We start from the raw sequence: 15,952 nt of genomic DNA, 5'->3' as shown, positions 1-15,952 counted from the left end.
TCATTTGGTAGGTCGCTGAAATGCACCAAGATAGTGAAATACAGCAGCTGTTTTAAGAAGTCATAACCGACCTATACCAATATTGAAGATAGAAAGTGACAACAAATGTTTTATATGTGTGTGTGAGAAAGATATGATTAGATAAACATATTTTAAATGTATGGTTTTCAGTTTGATATGTCTCTGGTCTCCTGTGAAAGTCACCTTGAGTTTTTTGAGTGGTCTTTGAGTTATTGAGCATAGTATTTCCCAAGAACTAGGATTCACATAGCACTGGTGCAATACTATCTTGGAAGAAAGTCAAATTATAGATAGAAGTAAATAAAATAAATGAGGAACACACAGTAAAATGCAGGCCTTGCTATCTAAAAAAGAGTAGGTATAACAGGTAGATATTAACATGTGTAGTTTGGAAGTCTCTATGAGAAGCAAAAGAAAGCCTGGAAAACTTGGTGAATCCAAAAGGGGATGGAGAGGTGAGCTATATGTGTGCACATATGCTTCATTTTAAATTGCTCTAGCAAACTTTAAAAGATAGTTTTATGAACACTGTTCTATAAAAACAAAACGTTGGAAGCGCTTTTCCAGCCAGAAACTTCTTAAATACATACCCAAGTCTGTGCTGCCTTAACGTATAGGAAGTATAGGCCTTCAGTGAAGTGTTTAAGCATGTGGATAGTTCAGTACTTGTCCTGGCTTCGATCACATTACTTTTTTCCTTGAATTTGGAGACAAGCTTAAATCTCCTGGTGAGCTGGAGTCATGCTGCCAGCTGAGCCAGCATTGCTTCTGACCTGCCTTTAGCCACAGAGCGGGTGGGTGCCGCCGGCGGCTGAGCTCCCACTGGGGTCTGCCCCTGTTTGGTACCTGCCTTCTGCAGGGACTGCCTCGAGAGCAGGGCAGGTTAGCTTAGGCTCTATCCCCTTTTATGCTTCTTTCACCCTGAAAGCTAGAAATTCAAGCAGCAAGTCCTTCCTTGATTAAGTTAAATTAAACCACAGCTCACAAGCTCTTCAGTAACTTTCTCAAGAATGTAAACATGTGAGCTTACTCTACAGATAACTCCTGTTATGAAATTTGTTAAACACCTTAGTGAAACGCTGTTCTTTAGGAAGCCTTGTGCCAAGGGCTATCACAGGAAATGCTTCCCATGGCCGTAGCCCTTCTGACAACACATCCAGTGAGTTCTTAATGCCTCTGTGGGAACCAACAGCATGTGGCCAGAGAAATAGACTGTATATAGTGAAAGGAAATGGAAAAAAATCAGACAAAAAACCCCAAGCTGCAGCATTTACATGTCAGGCAGTGCTTTTGATTTTTTTAGGAGATCACAAAGGTATCAGTCTTGGAAAAAGCAGTATTTCAGTTCTTCTTTCAGTGCAAGTTCCTCCAGGCTTGGTCCTGACTGATTGCACAATACTTCATAAGATGTAGGTATTATTGCAGGTTTAATGACACTCATTGGCTACTTTTCTCTCTCAGATTCTTTTTTACAGTGGCCCTTTAATTCTGCATTTTCAAATGTTTAGAAAAGAGGAGTAGCAGGTTGACTAGCTAAATATACCTTGAGAACATGTAACTCACACAAGGTGTTAAATAGTCAAAATATTTTCTGTTTGCAATTTGTGTGAGGTTCAGATGGTGGTGTCCTTCTGAGGACCAAATCTGAGAAAAGTGGAGAGGATGGAAACAAATGGATTTTTCTCTAGGTATTCAGTCATGTAAGCACATAGCTAAAAATCTTTATAGCACAGCTACATATTTATAAAACACAATGTTTTGCTTTGGTTTGCTTCTGAGACTCATGTAACACTGCAGTGGATGAATGAAAGCAGAAGTGGAAGCAGAGTTCCTGTTGCAATTGGAAAGGAGGTAACAGATGGAGCAAAGAGAAAATCTCTAGTTTTTCTAGTCTACGTTTTCTCTTTGCCATCTGATCAGTATAATGGGACATGTTCCCACTGGGGTCTCTGCAGGTTGTGAAAAATGTAACAGTTACATCAAAGCTCACACCTTATTGTAGTTCTATCAGTATTGTTTACTTTCCATGCTCTTTTTCAGATACATATTTTGACTTTTCGGTCCTTTAAGCGGGCTGGTTTAACATTTCTGCACCACACGGGTATAAAACGATAAACACATAGCTTCACTGGAGTTGGCTGAGCCACACCAAAATGTGTCAGCAGAGGTCCCAACCCATTCCGTGCATGCAAACATGCCAGTCTGTTAGGAAACAAATACAAACCTCCTCTCTTTTAACATCAGTTCAGCTTTAATGGAAAATTTCTGGATAATGTAATGTACAATGGAAAGGTCATAGCTCTACATGCTGTTAGAAATGGAATTTGCCATTTTCCTGATTTGCTGTGGTATTGGCTGGGCTGCTTTGTTGTCTTCACCTGGATGCATTCAAAATCTGAGACATCTGAAATTGTTGTGCAGATGTGACTGATGAAAGGTCTGCCTGTTGAAAATACTCATTAAATAGCCTGCTTAGCCATAAGTGTGAAGCATTTTATAAGTACTGAACTTGGTTTTGAGTTGTGAAGAGGCCCAGCAAGCGCTGAGCGCTACACAGGCTTGCCCCAGCAGCCTGCTCTGTTTCCTTGCTCACCTCCTGCCAGCCACGTCTGAGTTTGTTATCTGCCAAGGGAGAACAGTGCTTTTGCAGTGATAGAAAATGCTCACTTAGGACAATCAAGAGATATCAGTATCTTCTTTCACTTGAGTCCTTAAGGGAGGACTTAAACCTGATGCAGTGCACTACCTTTTAAATTTTAAGATGTGGAAAATAATTCTGCTTTTAATAAAAAAGTTAATTTTCAAGAAAGTAAAAGTATTTATTCTTTTAAGAATCAGAAGTTTATTTTATCCAATACAAAGATGTAACAATAAGAGAATTTCCCTGGATGCTAAGGTATTAGCGCATATCTCCTGAGCATCTCTAAGATGGGGAGAGAAACTAAAATGCTGAAAACAGAAGGCATCAAAATTGTGGATTTATAAACCAAAATCAAAAGTTACAAGGCTGAAAATGTGAATGCAAATATGGACCAGCTTTTATAAATATAGAAGAAACTCAGGCCTCTAGGGAAAAAGCTTGGGAAATGAGTGCAGCATCCATCTGTAGTCATTATAGAATAGTTAGCACAATGTTAAGAGCCAAAAGAAATATGTGCTGCAGTGTATGTATATTATACTTGCTCAGCTGTATGTATTTTAGAATAAAATAACCTCATATGAAATGGTTATTAGTTGTATAGAGCACTTTTAAGGGCTGAAAAAGCATCTTAAGGAGCTGACATTCAAGAAAAATAGTGTTTTAAACACTATTGTAATTTTTTTTAATGCAGCTTTATCTGATAGAAGTTACTACATGTAAAGGCGTTGTTTTCAGGGTTTTTTTTCTTAATTTCTATTTTCTCCTCTATTAAGTTGAGAAGTTTGGGTAAGAAATGGGGAAAACATTTTAAATCTGTTCTGTAACCTTACTTGATTTGAATGCAAACTACTAGTTCTGAATACAAGTAACCAGTCAGTCCTGTGCTGTGTTTTGAGACAAAAATGTGTGTTCTTCAGTAACACTGCCTTAACAAAATTGGGGGGAAAAAGCGGCAACATCATTAAGATAGAAAATTTGTCTTCGTTAGCAGCTAGCTTTCATTCAGTGTGTCCTGAGGAACATGGCATTCATCAGGTGTCAGGCTCACTTGGTTGCAGTGGCACACCTGAGAAGAGATCCTTTTTGTCCCCCAAGAGAGGGCCCTAACGAAGCCCTTGAGGGCCGGCTGGCTGTGCACTTGGCGGTGCCTGCAGAGCACACCGTGCCCCAAGGAGCATGAGAATCTTCTCTGCAGTTTTGGACCATCTGGGATATCCAGCCTTACGCTTCAGGATATAGGCTAGTCTCTAGATCGTGCAGGTCAGGGTAGAGGGTGAAGTGGGGCTGGGGAGCGGATTATTCACACCTGCCTCCTGAGCCTGGTCTTGCACTGTTCTCCGAAGCAGTGGGTGCTGGGACCGACAGTGACACTGGCACCCTTGGACACGGGCTGCTCCAGAAGATGGGCCTCGGGTCCAATCCAGTACTGCAAGCCCTGGCTAGACTCACTAGCTAAAATCCATTAGTAGATCATAAGATCATCACAGATGTAGTTTCAACCTGCCTGTGCCACTGAATTGGGAGATAGTGAGCCGAGCATTATTGTGTGAAGGAACAGGATGGCTGGGGAGTGAGTGGGTTCTCCTCCAAGTCCTCTTTTCTTCCTTGTTTTCTAAAATAATCTTTTTGCTAAACATGTAGCTGTCTGCTGTTCACCTTCACCTCATAAAAGTAAATGTATCCTAGGTCTTAAAAAGCTGGATGTGCAACAACTCTAGTTTTCAGTGAGCTGCAGATATCCCTGCTATGCAGAAGTAGTAGTATCAAGAAAAACTTAATCACCTTTCTCTTGTATAGCCTGTGGGTGTTTTTAACCTTACCGAATGTCTGAAGACATCCAAATTGCGTCATCTGTGTTACAATTGAGATTTTAAATAGATAATCGACAGCAAGACTTACAAAGTTTTTAACCTCAGAAGACTGTTAGAATGGCATATATAGTGTCGGCAAACAGCGCTCTCTTTCCGTGCTCCAGAAAAGAAGGGAAGCAGCTATATGAAATGCTAATAATCTTCACTGTGGTTTTGAATAGACTAGACTTCAGAGCCTTGAGTATTTTTCCTTTTCCCTTTTAACTGCAATTTTGTTATTGTATTGCTGCCCCCATCTCTGCTAAATATGGCTTTTGAAATGTAAATCATATCATGTTCTCAGAGATGCATATGACACCCTCAGCACTGTTCCTCTTTGCACTTCAAAGAGCTGTGTGGTCACACTTTGCATCTCAGCAAAATCACAATATTTGCCTTCTGAAGATCTCCTTTAATGTGTACAATCAATCCCTGATAATGTGTTTTGGGTTTTTGTTCCCTGGAGTCTGTTAATTTTAGTGTTGCTACAGGTCATCAGGAAACATAATCTCTTCTTTTTTAATTTCTCAGTGAGCGTGCCTGAGGGGAGAAGAACACAAGAGAGGAGAGACAATTGAACATCACCATTGTCCGAGACCTGAAAAAATGGTGCTGGATGAACAGAGGATTGGAACTTAATTGTAGAAGGGAAATAAAGTCTTGGCAGGCGATTTGCTTTATTTCCACATTCATCATGGCCCAAATCCTCTGGCTGGCTGGTTGATGGGACTGTCCGACGCTTCCTATTTAGGTTCAGTGCAGATATCCTCTGCCTACAGATTGAAAGACCTGGGAGCAGGTGGGAACTGGATGGTGCCAAATACGGGAATGGAAAGAGAAATGGACTCTGACAAGCTAAGATGGAAGTGACTTGACAGCTCTAAGCTGAGCAGTTGTCTCCGGTAAGGACAGGTTAAGACGGGAATCTCAAGCTTCACTGGAAGAGCAGTATGCAGGAAGCTGGTTTTCAGGCCACAAATGCTTTCACAGGTAAGGACTTCTGTTCTAGTTCAGCTCATAGTTTTGGGAGTGTGTACAGGAGTTTAGAAAATAAATTGAATAGGTCCTGGCTGTCATTAGCGCCTTGTAGTACTTTCAGTTTAAATAATATTTTAAAACAGTTCACTTGAGGGACAGTTCAACACTTGTATTAACAGTGAGTAACGGAGTTATCTGTATTTCAGGCCCCCTGAAACAGACAGCCACAAGCCTTAGGGAAGGTGTATCTCAGCTTTCCTCGTTAAAGTACTCATTAACAGCTTAACAATGAGTGGCCTCCTGGGTCAGGATAAAAATAGTCTGTTAAGTTGTTCTTGTGTTCAACATGAGAGTCTGGCGAGGGCATGGGATCGACACAGTTCATATCAGGAGGCTTCTCAGAAACATGTCAGCATTGAGCTTTATCTCATCAGCCGGAGCACATCTGTGGGCAGAACTTGCCGGGTACCTTCTCTTTGTACTCCCTCCCCCCCTGCACCATTGATGTGCTGCAATGCTTGAACTGGCAAAACTGGAGGTCTTTAAAAGTAGGTGTTTCACCTGCGTCGAGTGTAATTTCCCTGTAGATATGTTGAAAAAGAGAAAGGGTGCCAAGGTGCTGTGTTTTCTCTGAGGAAAGCTCCCTCTAGTGTGAACTTCGCTGGAGTTCATTCAGTGCTTTCCCTTTCTGGACTGGTTTCTGATTTGAGAGGTGGGAGAAGGAAATGGGGATCAGAAGATCCTGCTGCTTTGTTTCCACATCTGCTGGCCAGCTGAGACCCTGCAAGAAATGGGTGGAAAAACAACTGGATATTCCTCTTGTTTTAGTAGTTCTTAGATAATGGATTAGTACCACAGTGAAAGTTAGTGATGTGCGAGACGTTTATTTTTCCAATTTAAAATTTTTGCCTTTAGAAGATGTTTATTGGATTGGGGGTTGTGTGTATGGCAAGATCATTTTCTGTCTTGGGCTGCTTTACCGGGGTTGCCTGCTGTTCTAGGAGCTCTTCCAAGGAAGGAACAGGAAAACTGTTCATTTCCCCATGGGCAGGCTCCCACTTCGTCCTTTCCCAAAGCAGATCCACCCTCAGAGGCTGGTCCCACCCTTCTGGCTGCAGTGGGGTGTCAGCTCTGTGTCTGGCTGTCCACACCAGCACATCAGTTTGGAGCAGTAGTGCAGTTCTGAACTGTCTCCATTGCCTTGCGTTGCTTCGACTTACAACACAGTTTCTGTGTGTGTCAGCGAGACACGTCTTGAAGGAAAGGAAATGGGAAGCTTTTCTCCACGTGTGCTCCAGCGCTGATGGGAGATGTGAAGTCCGGGACCACCGCAGGGCCCTCTTGCCTCTGCATGGCCAGCAGCACACTCCTACAGCTCCCCACTGCCGTTCTTGTCCTGTTCGTGTATCTTCATCCTCGCTGCCCTCTGCCAGCCCTCAGCTCATGCTTAGGAGTTTTTGCCACTCCTTTGCTCTCCACCAAAATTCCTACTGTGTGGATATCTGTTTTCTTCCTTACCTGCCCTGCCTTCTGTGGCTCTCCTGTGCTGAAAAACTTAACTACCTTTAGTGCCCATGCGATCCTATATTATTTTCTTTCCAGCTTTACACTCTTCTGCCACAGCATCTGCTATCCCTTAGCTCCCAGAAGGTAGGGGTTGTTGACACTGTGATCAGGGCACTTGGGCAGCAGGGTGTCAGAAAGCTGGTAACCTCATGACTGCTGCTGGGTGAAAGAGACCTGGCAAACAGTGCTGCATAAAATTCAGGGAGATGAAACTGGGGTCCCTGGACAACAGTCAGACTGTGGTGACAACCCAGCAGATTCAGACCTATTCTGGAGACTTTAACAGCATGAAGGTTAGTTGGTCTCTTGTAAGGAGTTGTTATATTCTTTTGGAGGTGCCCTCAGGTAAATATGTTAATAAACATTTTCAAATCTTTGTAGCTGTACTAAAGAATTATTAAACGTAGAGTTAAGTTGCACCATACATTTGGGGGACTTGTAAAGGAAATGGGCAGGAGACTTGTAAAGGAAACAGGTTGAAATATCATTGCTTTATATGAGGAGAAGGCAAGGACTTCTGTATCTTCCAACTTGTATCAAATTGATATCAATATATGCTTTTTGGAGATCTTTCTTGTTCCTTGTTAGATTTATATTATGCATTCAGCGGCAAACAGTGGGTAGGTATGTATTTCTTAGAGAAATTCATTGGACTGTGTTATGCTAATTTAAGAGTTGCAGTAAAAGTGTAATGGCAGGTGCATATAAGATTGTTTCTCTGATCCTTGCTATACTGCTCCTTTTGTTTTATTGGAATGTCATTTTAGCTGTAGAAGAAAACAGTAGCTGCTAGTGGCAGAGGAGGCATGACCACATGCAGAAGGGAGCTAATTTGTACAGAAAAAGCTTTGATAACTGAAACCTGTGCAGTGTCAACACTGAATCTAGCCATGCTAAGTGATTGCAGCTATTTCAACAATCAGAGTAATCATTTCAATTTACAACTGAACAGAGTACTGGCAAAAGAAGCCTGGGAGGACGATGCTTCTGTGTAGCCACCTTCGGAGTATTTCATAAACCTCCTTTCCACCTTGCTAATTGCTGTGACCTGGAAAGGCTTACAGTTAATGTTAAGGAGATATTTTGATCCTGTCTGTACACTCATTTTATTGGCACAGATGCCAAGGCTGCCCTTTTTTGCAGATGGCCCTTGTTCCATGAGATGGGCTCATCCAATCACTTTATCATATATTAACAAACAATAGCTTATAGTTACAGCTTTTTCACTTTACTGGCTAAATACTAATTTCAGTATATCATGCAAGTATAATAGGTTCAGGATTACCGAATGTAGAAAAGGCAATGGAAGGGAAGTGCTCCTAGGCTTGATTAGGAAGGAGATGGCTGAGCCTATGATGGCAAAAGGCAATGTGACTGATAGCAATCATGAAAGAGCGAGCTTATTCTTCAGAAGACGAGAAGAGAGAACTTGAGAATAAAAGTAGTAGTATGCAAGAAAGTAGATTTCATTCAGCTCATAGAGCTGATAGGTAACATTTTTTGGGAAACAAAACTAAGAAATTCAAGAAAGCTGGCAATTTCTAAAGGAACTAACTTCTTCTTTTCCAGTCACAATAAAGAATATTAAAATCACAAACATAAAAGGCGTCCCAATAAAAAAGTGTAAGAAGAGACAAAATTGCGTGATTTGAAAATTGAGGACTCATACAGAAAGTGGAAACTAGATACGTTACTAGGGATGAGTGTAAAAGAACATTAGAAGAATGCAAGGGCCAAATCAGGTAGGCCAGGGCACAAAACAAAGTGTAACTAATGAAGGACTTGGTAACAAGGAAATATGCTGTGTTCTCAATAGTAATAATAAGAAGACTGAGTTTCTGGACTAGTAGTTAAGAGGGAATGACAAAACTCATGATCTGATAGCGCAGAGAGGACCAAGTAGTTCATGACATTTTTTGCATCATTCTTTGCCAAAAAGGGTGACCTGTAATCAGGTGGCAAGAAAAGGACTGCTACCTTGAGAAAGGTAAGAATTCCAACTAGAGCAGTAACAGAACTGATTATAAACTAATGAGATAGGATAATAGGTATTTTAGAACAAGCTGGAGCTTATTAACTTATCTCTGCAACTTAGGGTGAAATAGCTGAAGCAATGTCTGAGCAATTAGTGGTTACACTGGAGAACATTTGGAGGACAGTCTAGGTTCAAAAAAACTGAAAGAGCAAACACTGTACCTACATGTAAGCTTTCCTGGGTACTTCTTTTTCCCCTTTGGAGTAGATAGCTTATCTTAAATTCTTGGGGGAAAAAGTCTGAATCAAATAACCAGCTGATTTTTTTAATAAATAGCCTGTAGATAATAATATGATAACTGAATTTGCATGTTTTTTTCCAGAAGGTACCTTATCAGTGGAGCCTAATTTCCCTCTAAGTAGAGAAACAGTATATCTTGACTTTTGGAAGGCTTTTCACCCTTTCATAAACAAGGTGGCAATATGGGCTACAAGGTGGGTACACAGTTGGCTAGAAAGCTGTTCTCGGAATAATTACTAGTGATGCATAGTCAAACTAGAAGGATATGTCAAGTGGGATTCTGCCCTGGATTGCCTGAAAATATTCAATATTTTAATTAATGACTTAGATGATAGAATCTGCATGCAAAATTTCCAGATGACACCAACCAGGGAGAGGATGTAAACCCTCTGAGCACAGGATTAGAATTCAAAATTAATGTGGTATTGGAGAACTGATCTAAAATAAATATGATGCAGTTCATCAAGGACAAGTTCTAAATTGTGGTTGAGCAGGAATAATCAGCTGTGCAAATCAAAATGTAGAATAACTGGTGAAGCAGCAGGTCTGCAGAAAACAGATGGGCAGTTGCAAGAGATCAGAAAACGGCTATGAATCAACAATACTATGCCATAAATGTTATGCTAGAATATATGGACAGGAGTCTGCATATAAAACATGCAAAATAATTTTTCCACTCTACTTAGCATTTGTGTGGCTGATGTACTATTTCTGCTCTGAGCAGCGCTCTTTGGGCCCATTGGAAGCATCCAGAGAAGAGCAAAAGGAAAGGACAGAGGTCTAGACAACATGACCCTTGAGAGCTGAAAAAACTGTCTTTTTCAGACTATAGCAGTAATTCTGAAATTTTCGGCAGATGTTTTTCCTAGGTTCCCACAAAGCAGTGGGGATTTGTGCCGGGGCATGTGTCTGATGCACTGAGCTACGTGGCAAGATGTGACCATGATAGAGAGGTACTTTGGTGTGATGGTCAGAAGGACCACCTCGCTTGCACACTTCTTAGCTGCCATGAAGTACTACACCTTCTGCCTCAGCCACTCGCAGTGCTGTGCCAGTGCTAGGGTAACAGTGGTGGGGATCCTGGACAGTCAAGATCCATTTTTAAATTAGCTACTGTCTTCATCAGTGTGTGTTTCGAGTGCTGGTTTAGGAGAACAGTGTGATTCTGAAATTGGCCCTCCATCGTTGGGGACTGTGTGGCACAGGGACATCCAGCATGATCAAAGGATAAGTAGAACACTATGGGATGGATTTAGGAATTGGTGCATGAGGCCTCCTGACCTTGTGAGGTCAGCTTAGGTCCATGAGGATTTTATTAGCTCTGTCTTAGCACAAGCTCTGTCAGACCTGGGCTGACTTGGAGGCATTCCTGCCCTGTGACCCTCAGCACTGCTGAAGGGATTATTAGCTCTGGCACTATGGCAACAAGAATAAATAGTAAGAGGTTGCTCTGTGCAGTAGGCCCCTGCCCTTCAGTCTAGCACTGACTTTTCCTGTCACCTTCTGATCCCATTCTGTCATAGCTTCATATCTTCTCCCTCACACCTTTCCCTGTGGAAGTGATGGCACCCTCAATCTTTCCATAACCCCTTGCAGCCTTATGTCTCAAGGTCATTGTCACCGAAGCTTGACCTTGGGCCATATCCAGAGAGGCCAAGTTACTCCCAAGGAGCAACCCCTCAGCTTGGCCGATACTGCCCCAGGCCCTGCTTTAGCAGAGAAACTGAATTCATCTCTTAGGAGATCCTCATGCTCATAGGAAAGCAGCTTGCTGGAGCCTCTCCAGTCCCCCCACCTCTGCTCCATAACACCCTGGCACTCAGGACTTCTGTTGCATTTCTTGTCCTGTGTTTTGTGCTCTCCCAACCTCTCGCAGCCTCTTCCCCATCAATGCCCAAATCACCTCGCTCTGTACTGAGGCTCCTCCATCCCTCCCTGTTTGTACATCTGGTCTCTTCCAGAGTTCCTACTCTTCTGGTAATCCTCCTGCTTTTCCCTGCTTTCTTTCACCTTCTCTTGTTTCCAGACTTCTCCCACCTCCAGACCAACTTACTGCAGCTTAGTTCCAGGTTTGTGTAAAGCCCTCTCTTTTAAGACTCAAGCCTTCCTTTCCTCCTCTGCCCCTCTCTGGGGTGGGTACCTTTCCCCACCTCACATCTCTGCTGCAGGGACTTCTGCTGGTTTGTGTAGGACCTTTCTTTGCAGGAAGGCAATCTGAGAGCCTCTCCCCACATCTTGTTTTGCTTAACTTCTGGCGTTTTGGGTGGAGATGTCTCTGGCATGGGGGTGGTAGTTCCAGAATAGGGAGGCTCCTTGAAGGGATTACATGGGAGACCAGATAAATTGCTCCAGCAGATTGCATATGACTCAGTTGGCCATCATTCGTTTAGAGAATGGAAGAGTGAGGGAAGATGTGATAACCATTTAAAAGTATATGGAAATTTCATGTAAAGAGGAAGGTAATAGAAACTGTTTTCCAGTTCTGCTGGGGATAGAGTACGAAGTAACAGACAGGCTTACTGTGGTGGAGAGATTGAGGTTAGACATTAGGAAAAGCTTTCTAGTGGTAAGCATAGTTAAGAACTGCAGCCGATTGCCTAGGGAGGTTGCAAAGTCTCCGTCACTGAAGGTTTTTAAGAACAAGTTAGACAAATATCTGTCAGGAATGCTTTATGTATAGTTGATCTTGCCCTGGGGCAGGGGAATGGACTTCATGAGAGCACTTCCAGCCTTACTTTTCTGTGTTTCTATTATTGCTGGTTCCCTGGATAAAAAACTGTACATTTTTAAAGTTAGTAACCCACTTGCACTACTCTATCTTCTCAGTGTTTAAGTAGATTCTGTTGACCTCTTGGAATAATTGATAAAGGATAGATTAAGAGTCTTGGGTATTTAAAGTCTTAACTCTCTTTTTGCTGGAGTATTGCTCCATTGCATTCCTTCTAGCCTGGCCTTCTTTAAACATCTTATTTTGGGGGTGTGTGACATATGTTTCTATGTCTGTGCAACTTGTATAGAAATATTTTAATGTTACAGAAATACTGCATCCATCGTTCTGTTTCATAGTGTGCAAGTATTTTAAGAAAACCTTTTACCACTTAGATGGTAAGCATATTTAAAAGGTAGTTGTTAAGAATAATAAAAAATAGGGCAAAGCCAAAGCAACCGCCCTTTGAGGTTGTTTTCTTTATTATGAAAAAAACTGTGTGCGATTTACTTAGCATAAAATATATAACTGGTGTATCTGCTGCTGAAGCTAGCCTTCTTCCTTTGAATTATAATTGAGGCTCAGTGTAAAACAGCAAAACAGGTTTGAAATGTCTCCTGATAAGTATATAATGTAATTAATATTAAAAGTAGTTGAAAACTCATTTATACATTAATACAGGTCTCCCATATTGCTGTTGTCATTATTTGCATGATTTTCAATTACAGATAAACATTTCATTCAAAAAATACAACTTGAATATGTAGCAGAGCATTCCCACCCCCCTCTGTTTCAGTTTTGTTTTCATCTGCCTCTTGAAGCTTTTCTGGCCTTCCTAAAATCTCTGCAGTTTTCTCATTTTTATGACTTTCTTATTTTATGACTTTTCAAGGTTACTATGTCACTCATGGACAACCCTTACTGTCTCTTAGTTCTTGGGAGAAATGGATTGCTTTTTGCAATGCCCCTTACTCAGCACACAGATAGTAACAGATCACATTCCATTGTATTCCCTTAGATATTTTATTTAGAGTGTGCATTTTTTGGAGTACAGCTAGTATTCTCAGCAAAAATACATGGAAGAAGAGATAACCTTAGTCTCCAAGAGTTTGCTGTCTAAATATGTTATATTCAGTAGCATTCAGCAAAACTGTTTTAAGTATAGTAATGCATAGCTTGGAAGTCTTCTCTTCACGGTTAAATGCTTTAATAGAATTACAGGAGAGTGAGAAGCTGTGGAAATCAATTCGCGAGCTCTGGTGCCATGTGGGAGTGATAGCTTTTGGTCCCAACCTAGTTCTTCTGTTGTCCTTAAGATCAGTGATTAGAATGGCAATGCTTTCTGCTTTAGGTCGCTCTTCAAATCTGGGAGGTTGGCTCTTAAGTTCGATCCCAAACTTCGTGTAGGTGAAACCTGTTTTCTTCTTGCTTTCCTTTCACCTCAAGAAAACAGGTAGTTCTCTTCAAACATCTGGTTGAAGGACTGTTTAACTGGACAGGTACTGCCTTTGCTAATTGAACTGTGGCAGTCCTTATGCAAATAGAGGGACATTTCACAAGGATTTCGTATTTTAAATGCTTCTCCTTTCAAATTTTTATTTAACTGGGGTAGAAGACCTCCTTGCCTGTGTGCTTGTTTCAGTGAAGTACTACATCCTTTTCCACTTGCTAAGGGGAAGAATGGAAGAATTTCAGTGGCAGTCACTTCCAGAAGGTGGCCTTGCTGTGTGAATCCACGTGGAGCTTAGTGAATGTGGAGGCAGTGGAAGGCAGGAAAGAAGCCAAGAGGACTCCAGAGGAAATGCCGTGGTGTGGTGCCTTGGGAAACACCTTGAGAGACACTGGGTGCAGAAAGAGATCCTCCGCAGACCTAGAATTGCAGGCTACTGCATCATATAACACCATTCATATCAAGCGCCATCCTAAAATTATTACTCTGATCTGCAAGGATTTTTTTTTTAATTTTTAATTACATTTTCATTAATATTTCAGTTAATTTAAATGCCATTTAAAAGTCAATTAATTTTCAGTCTAGGTGTAGTCTTGGCTATATGTGCATGGTCCACTTATTCTTATGACAGTCCAGAGCCCAAATGAAAGGCTGTGGATTGTGGAGGCCAGGGTGAAAGAAGGTTCAAATTTAGAGAAATGTCATGGCCAATGCTACTAAAATTTTTTTATGAAGTAGTTGTATTGCTGGAAAACTGCAAACTTCTCCTTCCTAAAATCATGGGAGAGAATGCTCCAGCATGTTCAGCGAGGATGTTGAGCCTGGATCCTCACCTTTGATACCATTTTTAGTAGATTATATTCAGCTGTAGCATTACCATTTGCAAAGTGGATGATTCTTTGGAAATGCCCATCTGCCATTTCTTATTTCTTAATAGTACATGTCATGGTGCCTTCACATGGTACAACTTAAATCAGCCAAATTGCCAATTCTAGACTGAATATGAGAACAAATTTTGCTGTAAATATGCTACATTTCAGTGTTTAATCATAATAAAAAGGCAGACCTTTTGAATGGACAAAATGAATTCACAGTCCCTCAGGTAAAACCCAGAAAATAAAAAGGGGTGAAATTTGATTGTTAAATTGGCAGTGTATGTTCAGTGTATGTTTTCTGTTGATTCTTTCTAACTAATTAGGTAGCTTGGGGGGGGGGGGGGAGGTGTACTTGTTTTTTTGTTTGGGTGTTTTGGTTTTTTTTATTAAGAGAAGAGATGGGATATAACGTTCGGGCTATACCCCTGGCTGACAGAGGGCATTTTCACTGCTGAAAAGGCCTTTTGCAGCTGAAGGTAACGCTCCCACTGGTGGTGCTTCAGACAAAAAACAAGCCTTCGGCTGTGGCTGTTGAGGGCAGCCAGAAATCCCACACAGGAACACGTACTTCCTTCTAACAAACTGATCACATGTGTGTCATCAGGCACGCTGGGCCAGGCCAGCGGCAGGCGCGGGAGCCGGGAGCGATGCTGCTGCCTCACCTTGGAGCACCAGCATAAGGCAGGCTGGAAATGAGTTTCATTATACACTTAAAAGTGCTAAAAGAGGAAGCATAAAACCCAAATCGATGCAAAGCTACTGAAGCACTTGACTGCACTCTTTTAGAAGCTGAGGAGGTACAGTGGCTGAGTGGAAACATGAGTGATATTAGCCAAAACCTAATTTTATTCATGTAAAAATAATGCAGGATATTCCCATGCGCTCAGTTCCAGGCAATGGTGTTTTGAGTGAATAGCATGAGGTGAAGTTTTGGTCTGTTTGGCTTCTTGATTTTTCTGTAATGTCAAGCAGGCTGTTCGACCTTATATTCTATCAATTATCTTTTACCATAAAATAAATAGTGTGAAGTAATGTTACGTTTCTTTGCTGTATGCTGTAGCAATGCTGTTACAAATCAGAACTTGCAGTTTGGGTAAATGGAGAAGTGAGAATAGTTGACATTGCAGGATAAAAGTTGTGGTGAAGAAGCCTAAAAGTTATTGAGGAGAAGGTAATATCATGTATACAGAGTTAAATGTTACATTTACTTTTCTGATATTAACACCTTTTTACTTCTTAGGAAAAGAGGCCAGGATGCATGGGGATACTTGTCAGGCTGTTTTTTGTTGCTATTTGGTTTGGGTTTTGTTCAGAGCAAAGCTTCTTATGTGTGGGCACAGTCCTTCCTCTGAGCCTTTCTACGAATGCATGTGTTCTGGTGGCTGTATCAGCTGCATCTCCCATCCTGGGGCTTGGCTTTCCTCACAGAAGCACTTCGTTATGGAGCAACATAGATCCACCCAAGCATGCACCCCACGCTGTGCCTCTCCCAGGTTTTCTCCCTGGGGGCTGCCCAGCCCCTGCTCCAAACCCTTTCTAGAGGGATACTCCCACCCTCTTTAATTTCTACTCAGCCCTCAGCAACAGTG

At 41.6% G+C, this 15,952-nt stretch overlaps 1 protein-coding gene across 1 annotated transcript in view; it reads left to right on the top strand.

The window, feature by feature from the left end:
* Window positions 1–15,952, top strand: part of LDLRAD4 (low density lipoprotein receptor class A domain containing 4) — a 312,128-nt gene that overhangs the window by 118,765 nt on the left and 177,411 nt on the right. The window contains exon 7 of the mRNA XM_075022927.1: window positions 5,044–5,502. Within this exon, the coding sequence (XP_074879028.1) occupies window positions 5,463–5,502 (40 nt within the window). The 5' untranslated portion in view covers window positions 5,044–5,462. The remainder of the gene's footprint in view (window positions 1–5,043; window positions 5,503–15,952) is intronic.

The sequence above is a fragment of the Buteo buteo genome, chromosome 3, assembly GCF_964188355.1.
Source record: "Buteo buteo chromosome 3, bButBut1.hap1.1, whole genome shotgun sequence".
Lineage (NCBI taxonomy): Eukaryota > Metazoa > Chordata > Aves > Accipitriformes > Accipitridae > Buteo > Buteo buteo.
This window is presented reverse-complemented; position numbering and strand designations above follow the sequence as displayed.